The sequence below is a fragment of the Orcinus orca genome, chromosome 4 (genome assembly GCF_937001465.1).
Source record: "Orcinus orca chromosome 4, mOrcOrc1.1, whole genome shotgun sequence".
Lineage (NCBI taxonomy): Eukaryota > Metazoa > Chordata > Mammalia > Artiodactyla > Delphinidae > Orcinus > Orcinus orca.
The window spans coordinates 15824889-15845751 of record NC_064562.1 but is presented as its reverse complement, the minus strand read 5'-3'; the positions used below and the strand labels follow the sequence as shown (position 1 = coordinate 15845751).

Below are 20863 nucleotides of genomic sequence, written 5' to 3'. Positions count from 1 at the left end.
GAGTTATCATTTAATGTTTATGTACTTTAGGAAAATTAGTGTCTTCAATGCACTGATAATATTGCAATACTGATAAAGAGCTATTTATCTCAAAGTAAAGCTAGCCTACTTACCATTGGACTAGGGAGGCAGTACAACCTCTGAATCTACTCAAAACTGTCTACAAATGATTTGGATATAAATGTAGATATACTGCTAGGAAGGAGAAATTTGGAGTTCATAATGGATGTCAGTAGAATTCAGAGTTACGTAGATAACACAGTGTAGTATATTTTAAAAGTCAGATTGGTACTTAAGAGCAATACAATGTGAAATATATAGAAAATATTGCTTCAGTGTTTATTCACTAATTTGTTCAAAATAATATTCAGACATATTTCTTCCTTAGCCATTTCTCTCATTATAAATACCTTTGACTCAAAATATGTAGAAATATTGGATAAAATGTTTAAACTTAAAAGACATACACACATTTGGAGTGTGTGTGTGTGTGTGTGTGTGTGAGAGAGAGAGAGAGAGAGGGCATATCAAGCTCAAAAGAAAGAGAAATCCTCAAGTGGCAGAAATGAAGTAGGAACTCAAATCTAGAGAAGTATACCTCTGTGAGTGGACACCAGAATAACCAAGAGGAGCATTAGACATGGATGTAAGTCCTAGGGATTAGACTTTAGGATTTCAGTTCTGAGGCTGAGAGTTGAAAGCCAGAACCTTGAATAAAACTGGGTCTCATAAATGGCTGCTCTCACCATGAAAAATAACTAGAAATTTTTTACCCATCAGCCCAGCGAAGCTACAGGAAAATTCACGGTAGAGAAGAGAAAAATGAAGTCTTCACTTAAACCTGTGATAAAACCACACTCCGACACCCAGTTCTGGGTATGGAGTCTAAGATACAGTACAGGGAACAAAAAGCAAAGTATGTGCAGTTTATAAAGTTAGTAAAACTGGGGTACCAGCGGAAGTGAACAGCAAGCCATTTTCTAGAGTTCTTTTCACAACCCAAGTGCATTGGTCTATGATAAAGATAGCCCACTCCTGAAAATGAATTTACAACATAAAGTTTTGTATCACCCAAGGGAATAGTCTGCTGTAAGAGAGAGTTGGCAACATAATAAATAGGTGAGTTAGTACTTTAATAACATGGACTCCTACAGCAATCTGAGTGAGACTATAAAATAAATAAAAATTAAAAGACAGACTATTTTTAAAAGGAATATAAGCACAAATGAAAGAAAAGAATATTATAAAGAGGACAGACAGATTTGGGGAAAAATCAAATGGAATGTGATCCATTGAAAGTTAGAACTCAATGGAAAATTAAACATCAGATCAGATCAGAGGCAGCTTTAGATAAAGCTGAAGAGAAAATTGGTAAACTGGAATGTAGATCTCATGAAACTTTTCAGAATACAAGGAGGAAAGATAGAATGAGTGATTATATAAAAGGTAGGTTAAAACACATGGAAGATAGAATGAAAAAGTCCCACATTTATTATTCAAGAGAGCAAAATTTAAAGTTTTTGAGATAATCAAGATTAGAGCTTACTACTCACAAACTCTTAATGAATAAACTACTAAAAATATGAAAATCGATTCTTTAAAAAATTGAGGGACCAGTTAAGGGGCAGTTAAAAATAAAATGGAACTAAACTATAGATGGCATTAACACAGAATATGGGAAGGTGTAATCTAAGTTAAAATGTTCTAATTTTTGTGTGTTGTTCAGGAAAAGAACAGTAATACTACTTGTGTTAAGCTTTACTGATTCAAGTGTCCCAATTAAAATGTTAAGACTGACTACACACATAAAGGTTGAATATATAAATTCAAAATAAGATTTTTAAGGGCAGAAAAGGAGCAAAAAGGAAAGAAAACGTATAGTTAAATGAAAACAAATAAGATGGTATATATTAGGGATTATCATATATCAAGGATAATAATGTAAATGAATTAAATTTACCTGTTAAAGGAAATTCAGAATTACAGGAAAAATCCAGTTTTACATTGTTTATGAGAGACATACTTAAATCACAATTATAGAGAAATACTGAAAGTTAAGAAATGGAACTTACAGTGTAGTTCTATCTTTATTTTAAAATGTCCAATTAATGGCTTTGACTATCTAATTGGGCCATTCTTTTTTTTTGCGGTACGCGGGCCTCTCACTGTTGCGGCCTCTCCCGTTGCGGAGCACAGGCTCCGGACGCGCAGGCTCAGTGGCCATGGCTCATGGCCCAGCTGCTTCGCGGCATGTGGGATCTTCCCGGACCGGGGCACGAACCCGTGTCCCCTGCATCGGCAGGCGGACTCTCAACCACTGCGCCACCAGGGAAGCCCTAATTGGGCCATTCTTAATTCCATTTCCCATTTTGCCTAAGTAACACATATTAGAGATTGGTTTTGCTCATAGTTTTAATTTAGATACTTTTTTTCCCTTAGACTTTATAGTTTTTAGAATGTTTAATTTTTTTTTGCGGTACGCGGGCCGCTCACTGCTGTGGCCTCTCCCGCTGCGGAGCACAGGCTCTGGATGCGCAGGCTCAGCGGCCATGGCTCACGGGCCCAGTGGCTCTGCGGCATGTGGGATCTTCCCGGACCGGGGCAAGAACCCGCGTCCCCTGCATCGGCAGGCGGACCCTCAACCACTGCGCCACCAGGGAAGCTCCTAGAATGTTTAATTTTTTGTTGGATAATTAAAAGTTTTCTAAATTGTTTACCAAATTTTTTGTGTAAGACATCTTAAAAATACAGATGTTTCCTCAATGCCAACTGAAGTTTTTAACCAAAAGACTTCGAGGTTATTTATTTACAAAATTGTTCAATATTTTAAAGATATAATAATGCTAAATGTTAGCAAATGTGCACTAAAGTAGAATCTCTTGTATTTTGCAAATGGGAACACAAATTTTTGTGATTATTTGGGGAAGCAGTTTGACAATATGAGTTAAGAGCTTTAAAATTATTCCTCTCCTTTGATCCAAGAATCCTGTATCAGTGAATAAGTTTTAAGTAATTAACATGAATACCTAAAGTATATGTGCCAAATACGTTCATATTCTTTGTAGTTTATTGTAAAAAACACAAAAGTCCAATACTAGAGCAATGATTAAGTAATAAATGCTATTTCCATAAGGTGGAATATCATATAGCCACTAAAATATTTATGGTGGTTTAACATGGAAAAGCAGAATATGGATTTATGTATGCATTCAGTCATAACTATATAAAAGTAAGCTTAGGGAAAAAGATGAATGAAATTTATTTATTTACGCTAGTGAGATTACAGGTAATTTTTTTCTTTTTCAATATGCTTTCAATTCTCAATATTCTTTGTATTTAGTATTTCATTATGCTTATAATTGTAAATGACTTTTTAAAAAGGAGTGTTGAGGATTGGCTAGAACAACTGCATGATCTTGGAAACAGGAGTCTCATTTCGTTATTTGAGATGTAGCAATATCACTGATCTGTCCTGGGAATTTGGTCACATTGATTCAAATTAGATTAGATTTAGATTAGGTTACATAAAAAGTAATTGCATAAAATACTTGTATAAAATCCTAGTTGTATAAAATCCTTGGTGGCAAGAGTTACTTATAGCCAGTAAACCAAGTACATATACAAAAGGATTGTGAAGACATGGGGATTTGGAACTGAATTACAGTTTTGCATTATTTCCTAGTTGCTTATCATATACATATCACTCTGTCCTTGCAACCATACTTATTCTTAAACTCTTTAGTAAATTGGATTCATTATGTGGTGCTATATAATTTCATTTGTGAAAAAAGGTCATGGTCTTTAAGCAATTTCAGAAGCTCCACTAAATTTTTAAGCTGTCCAAACACATTAGTTATTGAAGTATAACATGTATCATGTATATATTACACTGGGTATATCCTCAGTGGTCTGGAAAAGTACTTACACTGGAGACACCACTTTCAAATTAAGAACTTCCAGGAATTGGTGTTATTTCACTAGAATACATTGTTAAAGGATAATTAAAAACTGTTAAGCGTCACTTAATATACCAGAAAGAAGTTGGGCATTATTGGTTTATAAGCACATTGCTAATTAGAAAACAAAATTTAATATTGGAGTTCTTAGGTATGCTAAGAGATACGGATTGCCTTGAACAAGAAAGGGTAAATGACTTGGAGTGTTTTTCACTACTGAAAATAAGCACACATGTCTGGTATCTTGGATACAAGAAAGTTAACATTAATAATAGATAAGACCGTTTTTTACTTAACAATACTACAGAATAGTGTATCTTATTCAGAAGGCAGTAATGGAAGGTCTCTTGTGCTGTGTACCCATTTAGGTTTCTTTATATCATCTCTAAGATTATATGAAAGTAGCTCCAGTTCTTGCCATATGGTTTGGAAATAGGATTTGCATAAAATGGTTTTGGGGAGAAAGAGAGCGGACACACTAGACACAGAAAGAGGTACAAGAGAATAAAAAAAAGCACTTAAGACAATCCCCCAAACTGCTAAGCCAATAAGCGTATTTACCATTTATGTTGAAATACGACTGTATTACCAAGACCTGATAACTTTTAACTTTTATAATCTTTATAATGAATTTGTAGTAAGATCTGCTCTGTTATGGTTGGCATATAATGGTTTAATCCATGCTTACCTCTTACTTTTGAAAATAGCAACCTAAGGACTATATATGTGGTTTGGTCCAGAAATGGTACATTGTATATACTTATGAATACACTCAAGTAGATTATTACGTTACCGCAGCTATTCCTACAGACTTTGGTTTTTAATCCCATTTGAAGATTGGAGTCTCACATAGAGATATGTAAGAGTTCAAATCTGAATTTAGAATTACTCCTTCTTGCTGAAGAGGGTTTATGCCACAGTAGACAAATTAGAAATCGCAATTTACAAACAAGAACTGCCTAGAATTGTGCCTGCATCAGTGAACTGCCTGACTTTGGGAAATTAAAATGTTATGCAGTCTGCAAATTTAGCACTTTCTACTCATTAAAAAATTTACATGTCACCCTGCTCTTCCATTAATTCTCACTTACAGAGGAAGTGGCAGAACTCTGTGTGTGAATTGTAGTCTGGACACACTGCATACCAGGGCCCCCAGAATCCCAGGTGCATTTAATGTGAGGAAGTAACTTACTTTACAAATAGGCTGCTCTTCACTTTAGCCTGGTGCGTTTATCACCGCTATGGTAGGCGTTTGAGAAGGCGTTAGTCAGTTTCCAGTGAAATTCTTGTCAACACAGCAGTTTGATAGGAAAGCATAATTGTGAGTGTCAGACAGTGAGTGCTTTTATCTATAGTTTGGAAGAAGTTGATGTCATAGCTGTGTTTGTATAGTCCTTGATATGCGTAGTGTCCCAGCTGGCAAATAAATATTCTGTCCGTGGACTGGCTGCCCAACACAGTGCTCTGCTGTCTCCGGTATAATGAGTGTGGTTTACTTTTTCATTTTTTCCTTTCTGGTAAAACATTTTCCTGATTTTGAAAGCACGGATGTGGTTAGGAACTTTAGCCCACAGAAACCTGCTGAACACCTAGGGAGCCCCAAACAGATTGGTGTGAGAGGACAAATGCAAAGTCTTCAGCTTCCAGGATGCAAAGTAAACTCCAAGGGGATTAAGAAGGGTACCACCTTTCACAACTGCAGCAAAGCTAAGACTCCTTCAAGATTACATAGGGGCAGGCCAGCGCTTTTGCTTGTTTTCTTTTTGCCTAAAAACCCAGCAGATAGGGTGATGTATGCTAGGAACTGGCCTCTTTACTTCAGGACTTTTCATCACTTTACTTTTTCTATCAGATGTCTTTAATACTATGGATTTATTTATCACTGCCTTTGGATTTAATAATTTATCCTTTTTCTGAAGGAGCGTTGATGGGAATAGAAAATACTGCACTGAAAACGCTTGGGCAGCTGATCTGTGGGTTTGATTTTACTCAACTGTTGGATTAAATTTCAGACATTTATTCGTCACCTTCTGTGGGTCACGAGATAAGGGGTTTATATTTGAGATGTCCATTCCCTGCTGTTCACTTTCAGAAGGGTGTGGTTGTCAATGTTAGGAACAGGGCTGTGGATCAGTTAGTGAAGCATGGCCCACTGTCCTGTGAAAGCTGGAGCACAAATTACCGTGGCAATTTAGATTACTGACATCAGTGATACGCAAATGTTCTTTTCAATTTTTGTTGTCATGTCCTAGGATTTATGTATTCATTTATTTGGAGTTCCTTAAGCCCTTGTCAATAAATAAACCCTCAGAAGAGTGGTAAATTATAATAAATGACTGTGAGGGTCTTTGACAGACCTGACCTTTGACATCATTAGTGCAGTCCTGATGGGCTGGTTAGATAAGAACCAACCTAAAAGAAAAAAAAAAATCTGGTCATGTTTATTTTGAATAGCCCTTGAGGTTTTTAATGAGAACATTTGCATCAGAAGAAATGTAATTGGAATGAGAAAAGTCACATATGTTGGCTTGGTGTAAGGTCACTGGCAAAATGAAAGACCAAGCAGCCAGGTCAAGGAGAGAGGAAAATCCATGGAGAAGAGAGATTCTTCTAATGCTAGGGTCATAAAAGTGAGGACAGATCTTCTGAAGTGGCCTATTGTACTTCAGATAGATAAATATTCTAAAACTAACCAAAAGCTTGATGATTTAAAAACAAGGACTTTTACAGAACACACTTAATGCTTTTATAAATTAGAATTGAGTTATGTCATATTCATAATTTATATACTACTCCCCATATGAGATATGAATTCAGCATCTATTTTATTTAATCCTCACAATATCATAAAATCTGTCTACATGTATTAAGGCCATAGACACAGCTCCATATTGAAATATAATAAGTAACCTTGAAGGCAAGCAGGAACACCGTAAAAAAAACTCCACCCGTCTTCCTTTTGGCTACAAACTTGATAGCTAATCTAAAGACAGAGTTAATTCCAAGACGGCTACATAAAGACTTTCCTTTTATGTCTCTCTTAAATCTGGCTCAATGGTTCTCAAACTCTAGAGAGTGTAAAAATTACTGTATCATATATATATTTTAGTTTAAAGGAATTGCAGATGGAATTTTAATTTTATTCACTTTCCACCTAATATAATGACTTAAGGCCCTGGCATTAATTGCTTCTAACTCCGATCTACTATGTTAGACGTGGCAAAACTGAAGCAAAATTGACCTGAGTTCAACTTAATAAAACTCAAAAGGTACAAAAAATAATCTTACAAACAGAACTTTGGATATCCCGCTAATAATAGCTCTATCTTGGTAAGGAAGGAACCGAGGCATAAAATTGAAAGAGCCCACCAGCATCCACAAGTTAGTATAAGAGCCAGTATATGAACCCACATCTGTCTCATTTTGAAATAAGCCTTTTTCCATGTGGGCTCTTGGAGGCTGAAAGCAAGTGGTGATCAGCTTTCAATGTGCTTTCATTGCTTTAAAATGTGATTTTCTTCTTATGTGTAGTGTCCTTTCAATTTTTGATGTTTATTCCTTTTTTTCCTGTTGGCATCATTTTTGAGGGAAACAATGTTTCTCTTTTAAATATTTACATTTATGGTAGGTTCTGTGCCAAATACAAAGTGATTATCATACATTAACAACTACATCATTCTAGCACGGCTCTCCAATTACATTAGAGTAGAGATGCCCAAGTCTGGTACACCTCTTTGCTTACCCCACACTTGCAACAGAAGACACTATTTAGACGTTGTTTTATTTAAGGGCGAAAATCTCTGTTTTAACTTTCTCATGGGTATCAATGATAACATTTCAAATGGAGAGGTTATTTTCTAGTCTAAATAATTAGCATTACCTCATTCAATAACTGAATTGCAAATTAAGCCATGAACATATCAAGCCCTTTTCTATTATTTCCTTGTCTCTCCTCATTCAAATCTATTCATTAGACAATACGTATAAAAATGACGGGGCTGTAGCCTAAGAGCTGGGATCTGCCCCTCGCTTTGCTGTTTCACCAGCTTTGTGATGTGAGGCAAGTCCCTTCATTGCTCTGTGCTCTGGCTCCTCTGTCTGCAGGTACAGAGGGGTTAGAAGAGGGAATTCTAAAAATGATCTATTTTAACTGTAACATCCTGGGGGTTTGCGAGTTAGTAAGGGCGTAGACTTGGTTTTGAGGAATTTAAACCTGGCTAGTGATGCTTGGAAGTTCTAACGTGTCTCACATCGGCATATTTGCTTGATAACTTTTCTATTAAAACACTACTTATGGCATAAAAACAGTTTGCATTATCTTTTAAAAATTTAGTCATAAAATCATCATTTTTACTATTGTCTATTATTCGTATTGCATGACAAGAAAATTTAAGACTAGAAATATCTAGTTGGTGTTTATTAGGGAAATGAAGATTTGCATATAGTTCCTGATGGTGTTCCTGAGATTTCCCAAATACAGACCCACCAAACAGGCTATATTCAGACATTGCACAATTAAGAGCCATGTACTTAAGGATAACTTGATATTACTTGCTGCTGTATAAAACCAAGGAAGGCTCACTTTCCTTTTTAAGATGCTTGGGATGGGCTCTCATCTTTTATAACAGTTGAACATCAGCTGAAAAATATGGGCAAACCCCATCTCTAGTCTAAAGGATGACTTGGTGAAAATTAGGAAAGTCATTCCTTCCTCAAGTCATTTAACTACCGTCAGCCGCAACATTGTTACATTAACAGTCCAGATCCACGGTGGACACAACCGTGAACAGGGCCTCCCAGAGCTGGACAGTGCAAAACCTGCACTGTCAGCTTTACTCACAGGAGGATGGAAACCAACTTTGAGTCTCAGCACTTTCCTTAACTTGAAAATATCACTTCCCGTTTTGGGGACTGATTCTCCTCGTCTGAATAAAAGTTGAACTGGATAATCTCTTAAACAGATGTTTTGAGCAATTATGACATGGCTTAGCATAAGAAGCATTTCACCAACTATTTAAGAACAACCCACTATTGTTCTGTGCTCCTTCTGTCAGTCCATGGGAGGTGATTTTGGAAAGTTGTTATCAGTGGAGGTACCTTTTGTTCCAGACGAGTCTTCCATGGCAAGACTGTTCCTCCCATTGCAGGACATTTAGTACCCTTGGCCCTCACTCACCAAATGCCTCAAACAACTCCCTAATCATTATGAGAAGCAAAAGCACCTCTTCTGCCCTATTTCCAAACACCCCATTTAGAAGTGGCACCACCTCTGGCTGAGAAGTCATTTTAGTATCAAGTTGCTCTCTGGCCTTGGAAATTTGCTTCTGAAACATGCCCTTGTATCTTTGCCAGAAGCCACAAAGGCCAGGAATAAACCTCTTTAAAAGGAGAGGGTGAGAGAGTAGACAGTACTTAAAAGAAAGCCATTTTTTGTGGCTTTTCAGAAAAACTGGGCTCCTTGTCTCTGTCATAACTAGGAATCCTGAAATTCAAACAAATTTCCTACTGATTTTATTGAATAATAGGCTGTGTCAACTCTCCTGCTCTTAAGAGCCATCGTCTTCATGTACTTATAATGTGCATCATAATGATATTGATACGGTTGTCACTGATTGCTTTCAATGTACCAGCACTTTATAAATCTCATTTATCCTTTCCACAACTATATGGAAGTGCATATTTATAATCCCTTACACAGATTAGAAAACTGAGGCTTAGAGAAATGAAGTATTTAGTTTGACCAAGCTCTCATAGTTAAGGAACTGACAGGGCTAGGATTCAAACTGAAGTCCATGAGATTGAAAAACTCAGTTTCACTGCCTTGGCCAATAGCTGAGGTGCTTTTTCAATTGACCTGCCTTTCAAGTAGGAGGAAAGTTAACTGAAATCCCTAACTTATGAACCAGGCTGTTGATAGTGACACTAAAAACAATTATTTTGCACTGTGTTCTGCCAGAGATGCGATTTTTCATTATTGCTAGGACTGCTCTCAACAGGATCACCTCATTAACTGAAGAAATTTTTCCCTGTTGTTCCGTGAAAGACGGATCAGGTGGAGAAGTATAAAAACAAACTCTAGAAAGTGATTCTATATTCCCCTCATTTGGGGGATAGAACAGTAATCCCCTTCTATTCTGATACCCAGCTTCCTAAGGGATGTTTTAGTTGTGTAGTTGCAGAAGGGTTTTGAAAAGGATGGAAAAAGTTTTACAGAGTTGCCTTCCAAAACTCTTTATCAGTGTTTCTTTAACAGAGTAAATTGGGGTGTTGAACCACATTGGTGAGTGTACTTAATACTTGTCTGTTTTAAATTTTCCCATGTAGGAAAATAACAGTGTGGCTAGATTGGTCACTATTAGCCGTGAGAAATAACTAATAGACTTTTTTTTTTTTTTAATTTTAGAGGAACCTTGCACATGCAAACACTTCATTAAATATATTGATACACCTATTGATAGACATCTCCCAGGCCAAGTTTTGTAGAAACCATCCATAAAATCCTGTCACTTCGCTGCCCAAAGTGATCTTTTCAGCATTACGTCTGATGACAGGATTTGCATTTCAGTTAGAATAAAATTGAAACTCCTCCTGGTGGACCACCAGGCCTACAAGATCTGGCTGCTACCCACTCTGAGCCTACCCCTTCCCTCTTTCCTTTCACTCACTACCATCCGACTGCTTCGTTTTATTTATTTATTTATTTATTTTTTTGCGGTACGCGGGCCTCTCACTGTTGTGGCCTCTCCCGTTGCGGAGCACAGGCTCAGCGGCCATGGCTCACGGGCCCAGCCGCTCTGCGGCATGTGGGCTCCTCCTGGACCGGGGCACGAACCCGTGTCCCCTGCATCGGCAGGCAGACTCTCTACCACGGCGCCGCCAGGGAAGCCCTGCTTCGTTTTTATGTCAGGAATTTTGCATCCACTGTCCCTCTTCATGGAACATTGTTCCCTCCAGATCTTTACTTGGCTGATTCTTTCTCCTTGTGCAAGCTTCAGTTTAAATTTCATTTCAACAGAAAATTCTTCCCTGATTCCCTAAGTTGGTCATTTTTTAATCTCCAATCACATTACATTTGTTTTTTATTTTCCAAGAGGACTTTTTTGGCATTTGAAATGACCTTGATAATTTTGTTTACTTGTTTATTTTGTTAAACAAGAATGAAAGCAGTGACTTTTCCCATCTTGTTTGTCATTGTGCCCCTATGCCTAAAATAGAACCCAGCATATAGTAATAGGGTTCAAGAGTATTTGTTAGGTGAATGAATGAACGAACGAATGAATAGATTCCAGTTCTGTGCCTGGAAATAGAAGTCTCAGATAAATTACCACAAGGCACAAAAGTATTTATTGAGTGGTCCAGATCTACAGAAACATGGGAAAGTAGAGATTATAAATTTCCTTTTTATTATTCCTTGATCTGCCTGTCAAGAGCCGGGATTATGTTGGGAAGTAGAGATGAAAGCCAAGGAGAACCCAGAACTGCTTCACAGCATGAAATTTCAGACCTATCTCTCTGGAGATCGGCTTCTGCCTTTACAAGATACAGCTCTTCTGCTTACTCCAGCAGGCCCACCCTGATTCTTATCAAAATTTTCATGGTGAACATCAGACCATCCCCAAATACCCTATTTGACGCTTGTTTCTGGGCCCTCTCACGTGCAAAGGAAAACAAAAGAAGAAAAATCTTTTGACATCCTTCCTCTTAAAATCACCCCTACAACAATGACATCACTTATCTGGTCCCTGTACTAGCAGTGAAATTATATTGTCTTAAGTCTTTGGGTTTCAAAAATAACCTTTTTTCTTGTGCCTGTGTATGTCCCAGATGTCCTTTTATTGAGTTCACAGAATACAAATGGAAAAAGGTTATTCCCAGACAGAAGTGTTTAAAAAATGAAAATCAAACCTAATACATGGACTCAGACAACTGGAACAAGGAATATAATATTTATAAAACTGAGTAGGAGGTTGCAATCATTGCTCTAAAATAAATCATTAAAAATTAATTGAGAGCAAACCTGTCTGTGCTACAGCAAACCTCTCTTTCATTAAGGTAGCACTGCATGTTTTTCCCGAATTAGTTCCCCAAAATAGGTAAATAGCTTGTGAGAACTGCGTGTTCAGCAAATTACGGAAGATCTACATAAGGCACGATTTAGAGTTACCTTTAGTGTTAAAGCATTAGAGGCCTTTAATTTTGAACCCATTAATTGTGATTCTTGCAGTTTCTCTACATTTTTTGCCCTTGAGTGTTACTCGGAAAGTTTAATTCACCTGGCTTTTATTCATCTTCATTCCATTAATCCAAATGGTGCTGTGTCATTTGATTAATTCATATGTTACAGAATGTTAAATATTAGGAAACCGTGGGTGCCAGCTATGTGATACTTTAAATTTTTCCACAGATTTTCATTTCAAAAAGTTTATGTTCCACATTTTAAAAATGTTTTCTCCCAATCTTCTACTTCACATTATTACTATTATTTATTGTTATTATCATCAGTCATCATCATCACCACCATCATCATCCTCAGTTTCCTCCTTGGAATACACTAAAAAGAAAGAAGAATAAAACTGCTAGTGTTATTTCTGCATTTACTGTTGGGATGAGATTTTTATTTTGCCCAATTTACACTATTCCTCTGAAGCCCTAAAATAAACAACCTTATAACCTCTAGGCCTTATTGATTTTTGAATGATTTCAAGTAAAAAGCATCCAGTTTCCATTGCATTGACAAACTGTTCAGTCCCTGGGCAAAACCTATTGGATTCCTATTAAATGGAGGGACAAGAAACAACTGAAAATCCAAAAGGTAGATTTGAGAGGGAAGGAGGAGAGGTGGTCTTACTCAGCTCTGTAAATGGATATTTAACCTTTGACCAATGACGACAGGCCTTCTTTAGTTCTATTAGACCGAGAGCAAGCTGTTATGATTAAATAAAAGAGGAAAAAACTGTTTAGACCCTTCCTGAATATGTCCTGGGAATTAAGGCATATGGCAGGGATAAGGAAAAAAGATTTTCCTTATGCTAATGACCCTTGATGTCTGAAATAAATTAGATCCATTAGAGTTTATGCTCAATAAAAGAGGGACTTTAAGCACTCCAAAGTTAGTGACTCGAGACCCGTTTGGGCTCTGAAATTCAATCTGCCTACTTATTAATTCTTAGGGAGACTCCAGAGCAGACAGGAGATGCAAAATCATAATTCTGAACCAGAATTTTAAAGGACCCAGGTTTCTTCTCCTTTTATTTTAATTAAACCATTTTTCATGCTTCTCATTTTGTTTCCCTCATTAATTTGATTTTGTTCCCATTTTTGTTTCATTTTTTTGTTTCTTTTCAAGGTTTCATTTATCCTATTTCAACTGAGCAGAGAACCCAGAATGAATATGGATTTTCTTGTAAGTTTGATGTTTGGTGTTTATGTTGCTGAATAATCGTTTAACGTTATTGCCCCCAGTTCAAGTTTACCTTTCTTTGGATCACAGATGTGCACACAGGAAATAGGTGCCTAATATATTCTAACATGAAAAACAAATTAGATTTTCACTGCTGAAAAGAAGAAAGGGTCATTTCAAGCCTCTGCCAGCTTTAAAATCTATCAGTCTCCCATTCAAAGCTTAAGTCCCAGTAGCTGACAAACCATATCATGAAATACGTGGATCTAAATAAAGGGCAGGGTTCAAATGCTCAAAAGAAAAGCGCTGAGAAAATGCAGATCTGTTGACTTAGAAATCACGAATATTGAATAAGTAATTACAGCCTGGCAAAGTAAAACATTAAAGATTTAGATACACTTTCTGACCAGAGTTCAGAATGCTGCTGTAGGGCCTCAAATAAAACCCAGCAGCAAAGTGAAGTCCGCACTTTGAAAGTAGTGCTCACACAACCAGGAGGGCTTGGTATGTCACTGGTTTCCTGAAAAGATCCGTCAATATTGACTTGATTGATGCTTGAGCAGGTATTATAGAAACTTTGGGAAAGACAGTTGTTTAAAAAGAAGGGATTCTTTTACATACAGTACATTTAAACACAAAATCCTAAAAGAGATGGAACGATTTCCCATAGGGAATTCTCTTTTACTGTTAGTGTGTTGAAGATACATGACATGAGAGTGTGGGTGATCACGTGGGCCGGTGGCAATCAAAATGAAGAGTCATTTCACCACATAAACCACGTGGCTGTGAGTCTTAGGAGAGAGTAGTGGTTCCGTGACTTTTAGGAAGCCATGGGACCTACAAACCTGAAAATTCCCTTCCTGCAAAATGCACATGTAGAAAATTGAGCATAAGAAGGTTGTTCTTGACCATCTGAAGTACCAGTTTAATCACCTTTCACAGTGACGGGACCAGCTTTGGTTAATTTTGCTGACAGTTTTTGTGGGTCACGGAAAACTAATGATAGAGACTCAAAGATGTCTGAGGGATTCAGGAAAGGTTTCATTTTATCGGTTTGTTGTCTTTAAATGATCAGCTTTTATCACCATTTGCCGTTGGATCAGAGCATGTTCTGATGCCACTAAGGCAACATGCAACATTTACAGGATTTTTCTTCTTGCCTTACCCAGAGATAGACCTCCCAGCTGACCTCACACCATGTTAATCAAATGCTTAATTGGCTTTTTGGGGAGTAGGCTGACCTTTCTGATCGCTGAACCAGGCCTTTATCTTACTGGGTACACCATAGAGCTGTATTTTATTCCAGTAATGAGTAGCTCAAATGTAAATCTCTGACAAGTAACCGTGAGAAGCTCAGGGTTCTCAGAGGTAATACTGAATCTGTAGCAAAAGCCTGGAGTTATCAGCATTAACCTCTGCTCCCCAGATCTGGGTCTTCTGAAAGCCCACCTTTCAAACCCAACATGTTTGCTTCCAATGTTTGCTTTGCTTAGTTCCACTGTTCCCACCCACCCCTTCATTGATTTAGGGGAAAGTGAGAAGAGTGCTGTGGAAGGTAATTTGTGACTTGGAATGATACTTAGAAAAATATTCTGGTTCAATAAATATACAGATTCAGAACATGCCAGACGTTTCTAATAGAGTGTTTATGTTTATAAAGAACTATAAGAGAATTCAAAGCTGCCTTCCAAACTTTTCCACCTGAAATTAGTAATAAACTTTTTTTTTCCTGTGGGTTGAGAGGGTTTTAGCTCCAGTTTCTTTTTACGCCTTGTAATAAATGGTCTGTTATGTTGCCCAGTTTAAGATAGATTAGTGAGTGGATAGATGCAGAGTGAGAAAGAAAAAGAAAGAAATCAGAGATAATTTTCTACTGAAAGACCACAGTTTTATATAGCTTTGAAATTAACCTATAAAAAAGGCAATAAATGTCTAAAACAATGATAGCAATACCTATGTGTACTGTGGGCAATTTCTCTAACCATTTAATTCAATGTTTCCTTCTCCCCTTTAGCTGCTCCTGATTCAGATGATGTTGCTCTGTATGTTGGCATTGTGATAGCTGTGATAGTGTGCCTGGCCATTTCTGTAGTTGTGGCCCTCTTTGTGTATCGGAAGAATCATCGTGACTTTGAGTCTGATATTATTGACTCTTCTGCACTCAATGGAGGCTTTCAGCCTGTGAACATCAAGGCAGCAAGGCAAGGTCAGTTGACATTGCACTTCCCACTTGGACTTATGCATGTAAGCAGCCTCCCTGTGTGTCTTCAAAATCAGTGAAATCACCGGGTTGGAATGCAGTTACATCAGCTGGAATGTAAACTCCATGAAGACAGAGATTTTCGTCTGTTTTGTTGATTATAACAAATTAGAGTTGACAAGGTGCACAGATCTTTTTTTTTTTTTCCTTCTCTAACAGGTTGCTCTGTCATACTTTTTTTTTAAAATATATTTATTTATTTTAATTTTGGCCGCGTTGGGTCTTCGGTGCTGCACGCAGGCTTTCTCTAGTTGCGACGAGCGGGGGCTACTCTTTGTTGGGGTGCGCGGGCTTCTCGTTGCAGTGGCTTCTCTTGTTGCGGAGCACAGACTCTAGGCACGCGGGCTTCAGTAGTTTTGGCTCATGAGCTCTAAAGCGCAGGCTCAGTAGTTGTGGCACACGGGCTTGGTTGCTTTGCGGCATGTGGAATCTTCCCGGCCCTGGGCTTGAACCTGTGTCCCCTGCATTGGCAGGCGGATTCTTAACCACTGCACCACCAGGGAAGCCCTCTCTGTCATACTTTTAAACTTTTATTTGAAGAGTACACAGATTGGTTGATTGATTTCTTGAGTTTCCTTTTTTTTCCTTTTGATAAGACATCTTGTATTGCTATGAATACAGTGGTCTACAGATGAACCCAAATCCAGTATAGACAGGAGAAACTGTTACCTAGTCAGCTAGTGAGGATCACGAATCCAATTTGTTGAAATAACTAAGTACCATAGACACAATAAGTAGACTTCAAGGCGGAATACAGAATGAACTTGTCTGTTTATTTGTAGCCAATAATAAAACAGATCCTAGTTATCTAATTGTGCTGTTCTCAGCAGAATTTTAGAGTCTATCCAGTGCTAATATTTGTTGACTTGCTTTGCTCTTGGCTCAGAAAGTGTTGGGGGGCGTCTGGCTAGTGTAGGTTGCCTGAATGAAGAATGCAAATGGACATTCCTTCTCCTTCTGACTCAGATCTCCTGGCAGTACCCCCAGACCTCACGTCAGCTGCAGCCATGTACAGAGGACCCGTTTATGCCTTGCATGATGTTTCGGACAAAATCCCAATGACCAACTCTCCGATTCTGGATCCACTGCCTAACCTGAAAATCAAAGTGTACAATACCTCAGGGGCTGTCACACCCCAAGATGACCTCTCTGAGTTTGCATCAAAGCTGTCCCCTCAGATGACCCAATCCTTGTTGGAGAATGAGGCCCTCAACCTGAAGAATCAGAGTCTAGCAAGGCAGACGGACCCATCCTGCACTGCGTTTGGCACCTTCAACTCCCTCGGCGGTCACCTTATCATTCCCAATTCAGGTAATTCTTAAAGGTCTTTACATTGCAGAGACAGAGCTTGAAAACTTATTCTTGTGCCAAAATCTTTATTATTTGTTTTCATGAGGCCTGAAAAGTTAAATGTATCCTGTCTAACCCAAATCTACTTTCAGTGTAAACCAAACATTACCTCAGTCAAAATCAGCAAAACCGTTTATCTTTCTCCAACCAACTCTGAAAACACTTCCTCTAGAAATATTACACTCACAGCTCTCTGCTGAGGCATAATTTAGAACTGTCATTGACCTTCTTTTTAATAGCGCTTCAGAAGGCAACATTAAGCCAGAAGCCCTCACTGTTGTCATCACACTTTAAAAGGACAAATTAATTAGAAAACATATCAGTTGGTTCAGTGCCAATTTCCTACAGGAAGCAGTACTTCAGAATACGAATGTTTAGATGATCAGAGGACATGATAATAGACATCAGATCTTCATTTGTTACCTCTTTATTACACAGTCTTCAGGCTCAAGGTATTTACAAGGTACTCACTCCAACCTCTGATATATCTACCGAGAATCACAGCTTCGTCACGTGGCTTTTTGTAGTATTACTCAGCTTTCAGTTTGTTTAGTTATCTGCTAGAGCATAAAGCCCCATAACGCTCTTAAATAGTGAACTGAAGTTGGTGACTCGTAACGTTTGATTCAAGTTTGGTATTCATGAATCAGTAGTTGCAATGGGCTGGGAACTATCAGTTATGAGAGGGTTTAATGGATTCCTCTGTAAATGTACAGTAGCTCTTTTGGATCAGGCAGATTATTTTGTGAACACAGTAAAAAGAAACAATTTGATTGAACTAAGGTTTATATGTAGCATAAGAAGAGAATATAATTTGTAAACAGCCATAGAGCCAAGTAATATACAGAGCCAGTTGATCTTCACGTCTAAATATGAACTTGTCTTTGACTCTTCCTCTAATTCAGTCCCCCATTTCAGCACCTTGGCAATTTTTCACCCTATATCTTTAGAAGTATATTTCAATAAAGTGAAATATTTAATGGAATATCAGTTTTCCTTTTTTTTTTTTTTTTTGTGGTACGCGGGCCTCTCACCGCTGTGGCCTCTCCCGTTGCGGAGCACAGGCTCTGGACGCACAGGCTCAGTGGCCATGGCTCATGGGCCCAGCCGCTCCACGGCATGTAGGATCCTCCCAGACCGGGGCACAAACTCGTGCCCCTTGCATCGGCAGGCGGACTCTCAACCACTGCACCATCAGGGAAGCCCCCATTTTTCCTTTTTTAAAATATATTTTACATAGCTGAGATCACACATTACATAAAGTGCTTTTATTCAGATTTTTCTCACTCTCATGCTATTGCATGCTTTTTAAAATCATGATTTTAAATATATTTTTAATAGTCTACCAAATGAATAGATCAAAATATACTCTATTGTTCTTTCATTGTTTAAACATTATATTATTCCCAAGACAGTCTTATTTTTTCATGATATCCACTGGATTCTACCTCTCCTTTGCACTTCTACATCTGTCACTTTTTCACATATGAATTATTATAAAGGCTTCTTAAGTGGAAAGGAGGGAGCTAGCATGTTTTAAATATGTTCTGGGCATCGGTGATCTGCATGCATTATTTTATTTAATACAGTAACGGTAGTTACCTAATAATGTGTCAGGCCTTATTCTTGTTACTTTACATCCATAGTCTGTTTCATCCCCATAACAAACATAAAGGTACATTTCATTGTTCCCATTGGAAAAAATAAAAATACTGAGGCTTGGGTGCCTCACGTGTGGTCTTCCTGCTTCCACTCTGTGCCTCACCAAACCATCCTGACACGAGCGTGACATTCCACTTCCCACAGCACCACAAGGCTCATGTTACTTTCCTTCTCAAGAAGGCCATGCCTCAACACTTTCAACCAGATATACAAAGGCTTTGAATAACTATACCTCTTTAACTCTCTGTCCTTTACTCTTGAGACTTTCCAATGTGGTTGGGCAGGTTCCTTATTGTCTTGTGCTCATATGGTGTATTCCATTGCCTTGCTAATTAAATAAGCTACTCAAAGACAAGAATGCTGTCTTTTAGTTCTTGGCATTCACAGCATGCAAAATACTGTCCTCACAATCATGTCTGTAAAGTTTTATTGAGTTGAAATTAACTGCATTTATTAGAATAAAATCATGGAGTTAAGTATCTTCAAGTTGCTGCCCACCGTGAATTACTCTCTGATGACACCGCAGCAGTGCAAGCCCATGGTTCCTACAGTGTGGTCTACAGACCACCATCATTGCCATCACCTGGCGATTTGTTAGAACTACAGTTTCCCCAGACCTGAATAGAAACTCTGGGCATAGGATCCAGTAATCTGGGCTTTAGCAAAACCTGCAGGTGATTTTGCTGCAAGCTCAAGTTGCAAACCGCTGCTATCAGCACAGTTAACTTAGAACAGAGCTCAATCTAATAGTCCTACAAAATGCACCAATTAGCAACTAAGTAAAAACTTGCTTGACCTGCTGTGACTAAAACTAGCAGTTGTGTTCACTCTCTAGAGTTATGTATGATGAAAGCAGTTCTTCACCAATTATTATTCTGTTGCAGGAAAACACTGATTATAACCAGATACTTCAGAAATAAACATTTTTTGATACAGTTGAGGTTAGCATCTCCCTGACTTTGAATCTTGTGGGGATTTTTTTTTTTAATTAGAAACGATACATCATTACAGCTGTTTGAGATTTTAAGAGCAGTTGTTGGTTTTCCCCTCCTTTTACAAGGAAAACAACAGTGAAACCATCTGTCTATTCCTTAAATAAAACAGGAGTTTAAACATTATATCATTCCTTGAAGTAATTCCATAACAGTTCAGAGGGAGCTGTGGTAACAAATAAGGCCAATAGGGAAGGAAAGCAGGGCAGGTATGAATATTTACATGTCTTTAGAGAAAAAGCAGCAGGATTATGGCTGTGGGGCCACAGAATCTCCTCATTCCTTTTCACTTGCTTCAGAGGCATTCTGGGAAGTTCCCTGTTGATTCCTAGGTCTTATGTGACTGCTTTTCTCTTTTGCTATTCAGGAGTAAGCATGCTGGTTCCCGCTGGGGCCATTCCCCAAGGGAGAGTCTACGAAATGTATGTGACTGTACACAGGAAGGAAAATATGAGGTAAATATGCTTTTTCTGGTGCACTTGACTTTATCAATGTCTGACTTGGAGGAGAATTGTACATGAGAAAGAATAAACCCAACATATTTTTGTCCTTATTGCCCTGCTTCTGGCATGTCCTTTTTCACCGAGACCTGTAAAAGGTCAGTTTTTACTTCTCTTTATCTTTGAAGCTCCGGACACTTTTGCAGATCTTAAATATGGGCAGAAGGCCAGAGATCTTTTCCCAAGTGGAAATGTGGCCATGTTAACTGAAAAAAAATGACCAGAAATGTGATCCATAGATTGTGCAAGAGATGCAAAGAGACATCAGCTTCACGTGGCCTGGTTCAGGAATCCATCCTGTTGCCATTATAGGGTTAAAGGCCACAGAGAATTAGACAACCCCTTAATCCCTGATTTGCCATCCCCACCTCAGCCTAGCACTTTATTCTCACCTGTAGATTCTTCTTTTTGGGACTGTCTTCTAGCTTTTAAGTGTTATCGACCTCTCCTTCTTATGTTTAGCACGTATAAAATCTATATTTCTAAATGGATCTAGGGTTGATTAAAACTAGATTGAATCCAAGGGCTATTTTGAATGTGTCATAATCGTAAAGATGAAGTTACTTTAAGTAAAAATAGCAAGAGGAGTTTCAAAGTCCTAAATTCAGTTTTCAGTTTGGCTTCTAACAAATTGTTTCTGGTCTTTCTTGATGAGTTCTCACATGAAGTGTGTGTGTTAAACAGTGCCATATAGGCCTGACTGATGAATGCTTCTAAAGTGCACTGAGATCTTAAAATAAGAG

The 20863-nt window shown here is 38.1% G+C and overlaps 1 protein-coding gene across 2 annotated transcripts in view; it reads left to right on the top strand.

Moving 5' to 3' along the window:
• UNC5C (unc-5 netrin receptor C) overlaps window positions 1-20863 on the top strand; it is a 393266-nt gene that overhangs the window by 334551 nt on the left and 37852 nt on the right. The window contains exons 8-11 of one of the 2 annotated variants that reach the window (XM_012535635.3): window positions 13303-13359; window positions 15371-15562; window positions 16583-16927; window positions 19988-20075. In XM_012535635.3, the coding sequence (XP_012391089.1) occupies window positions 13303-13359; window positions 15371-15562; window positions 16583-16927; window positions 19988-20075 (682 nt within the window). The remainder of the gene's footprint in view (window positions 1-13302; window positions 13360-15370; window positions 15563-16582; window positions 16928-19987; window positions 20076-20863) is intronic. The other variant, XM_004276993.4, reaches the window with a different exon arrangement.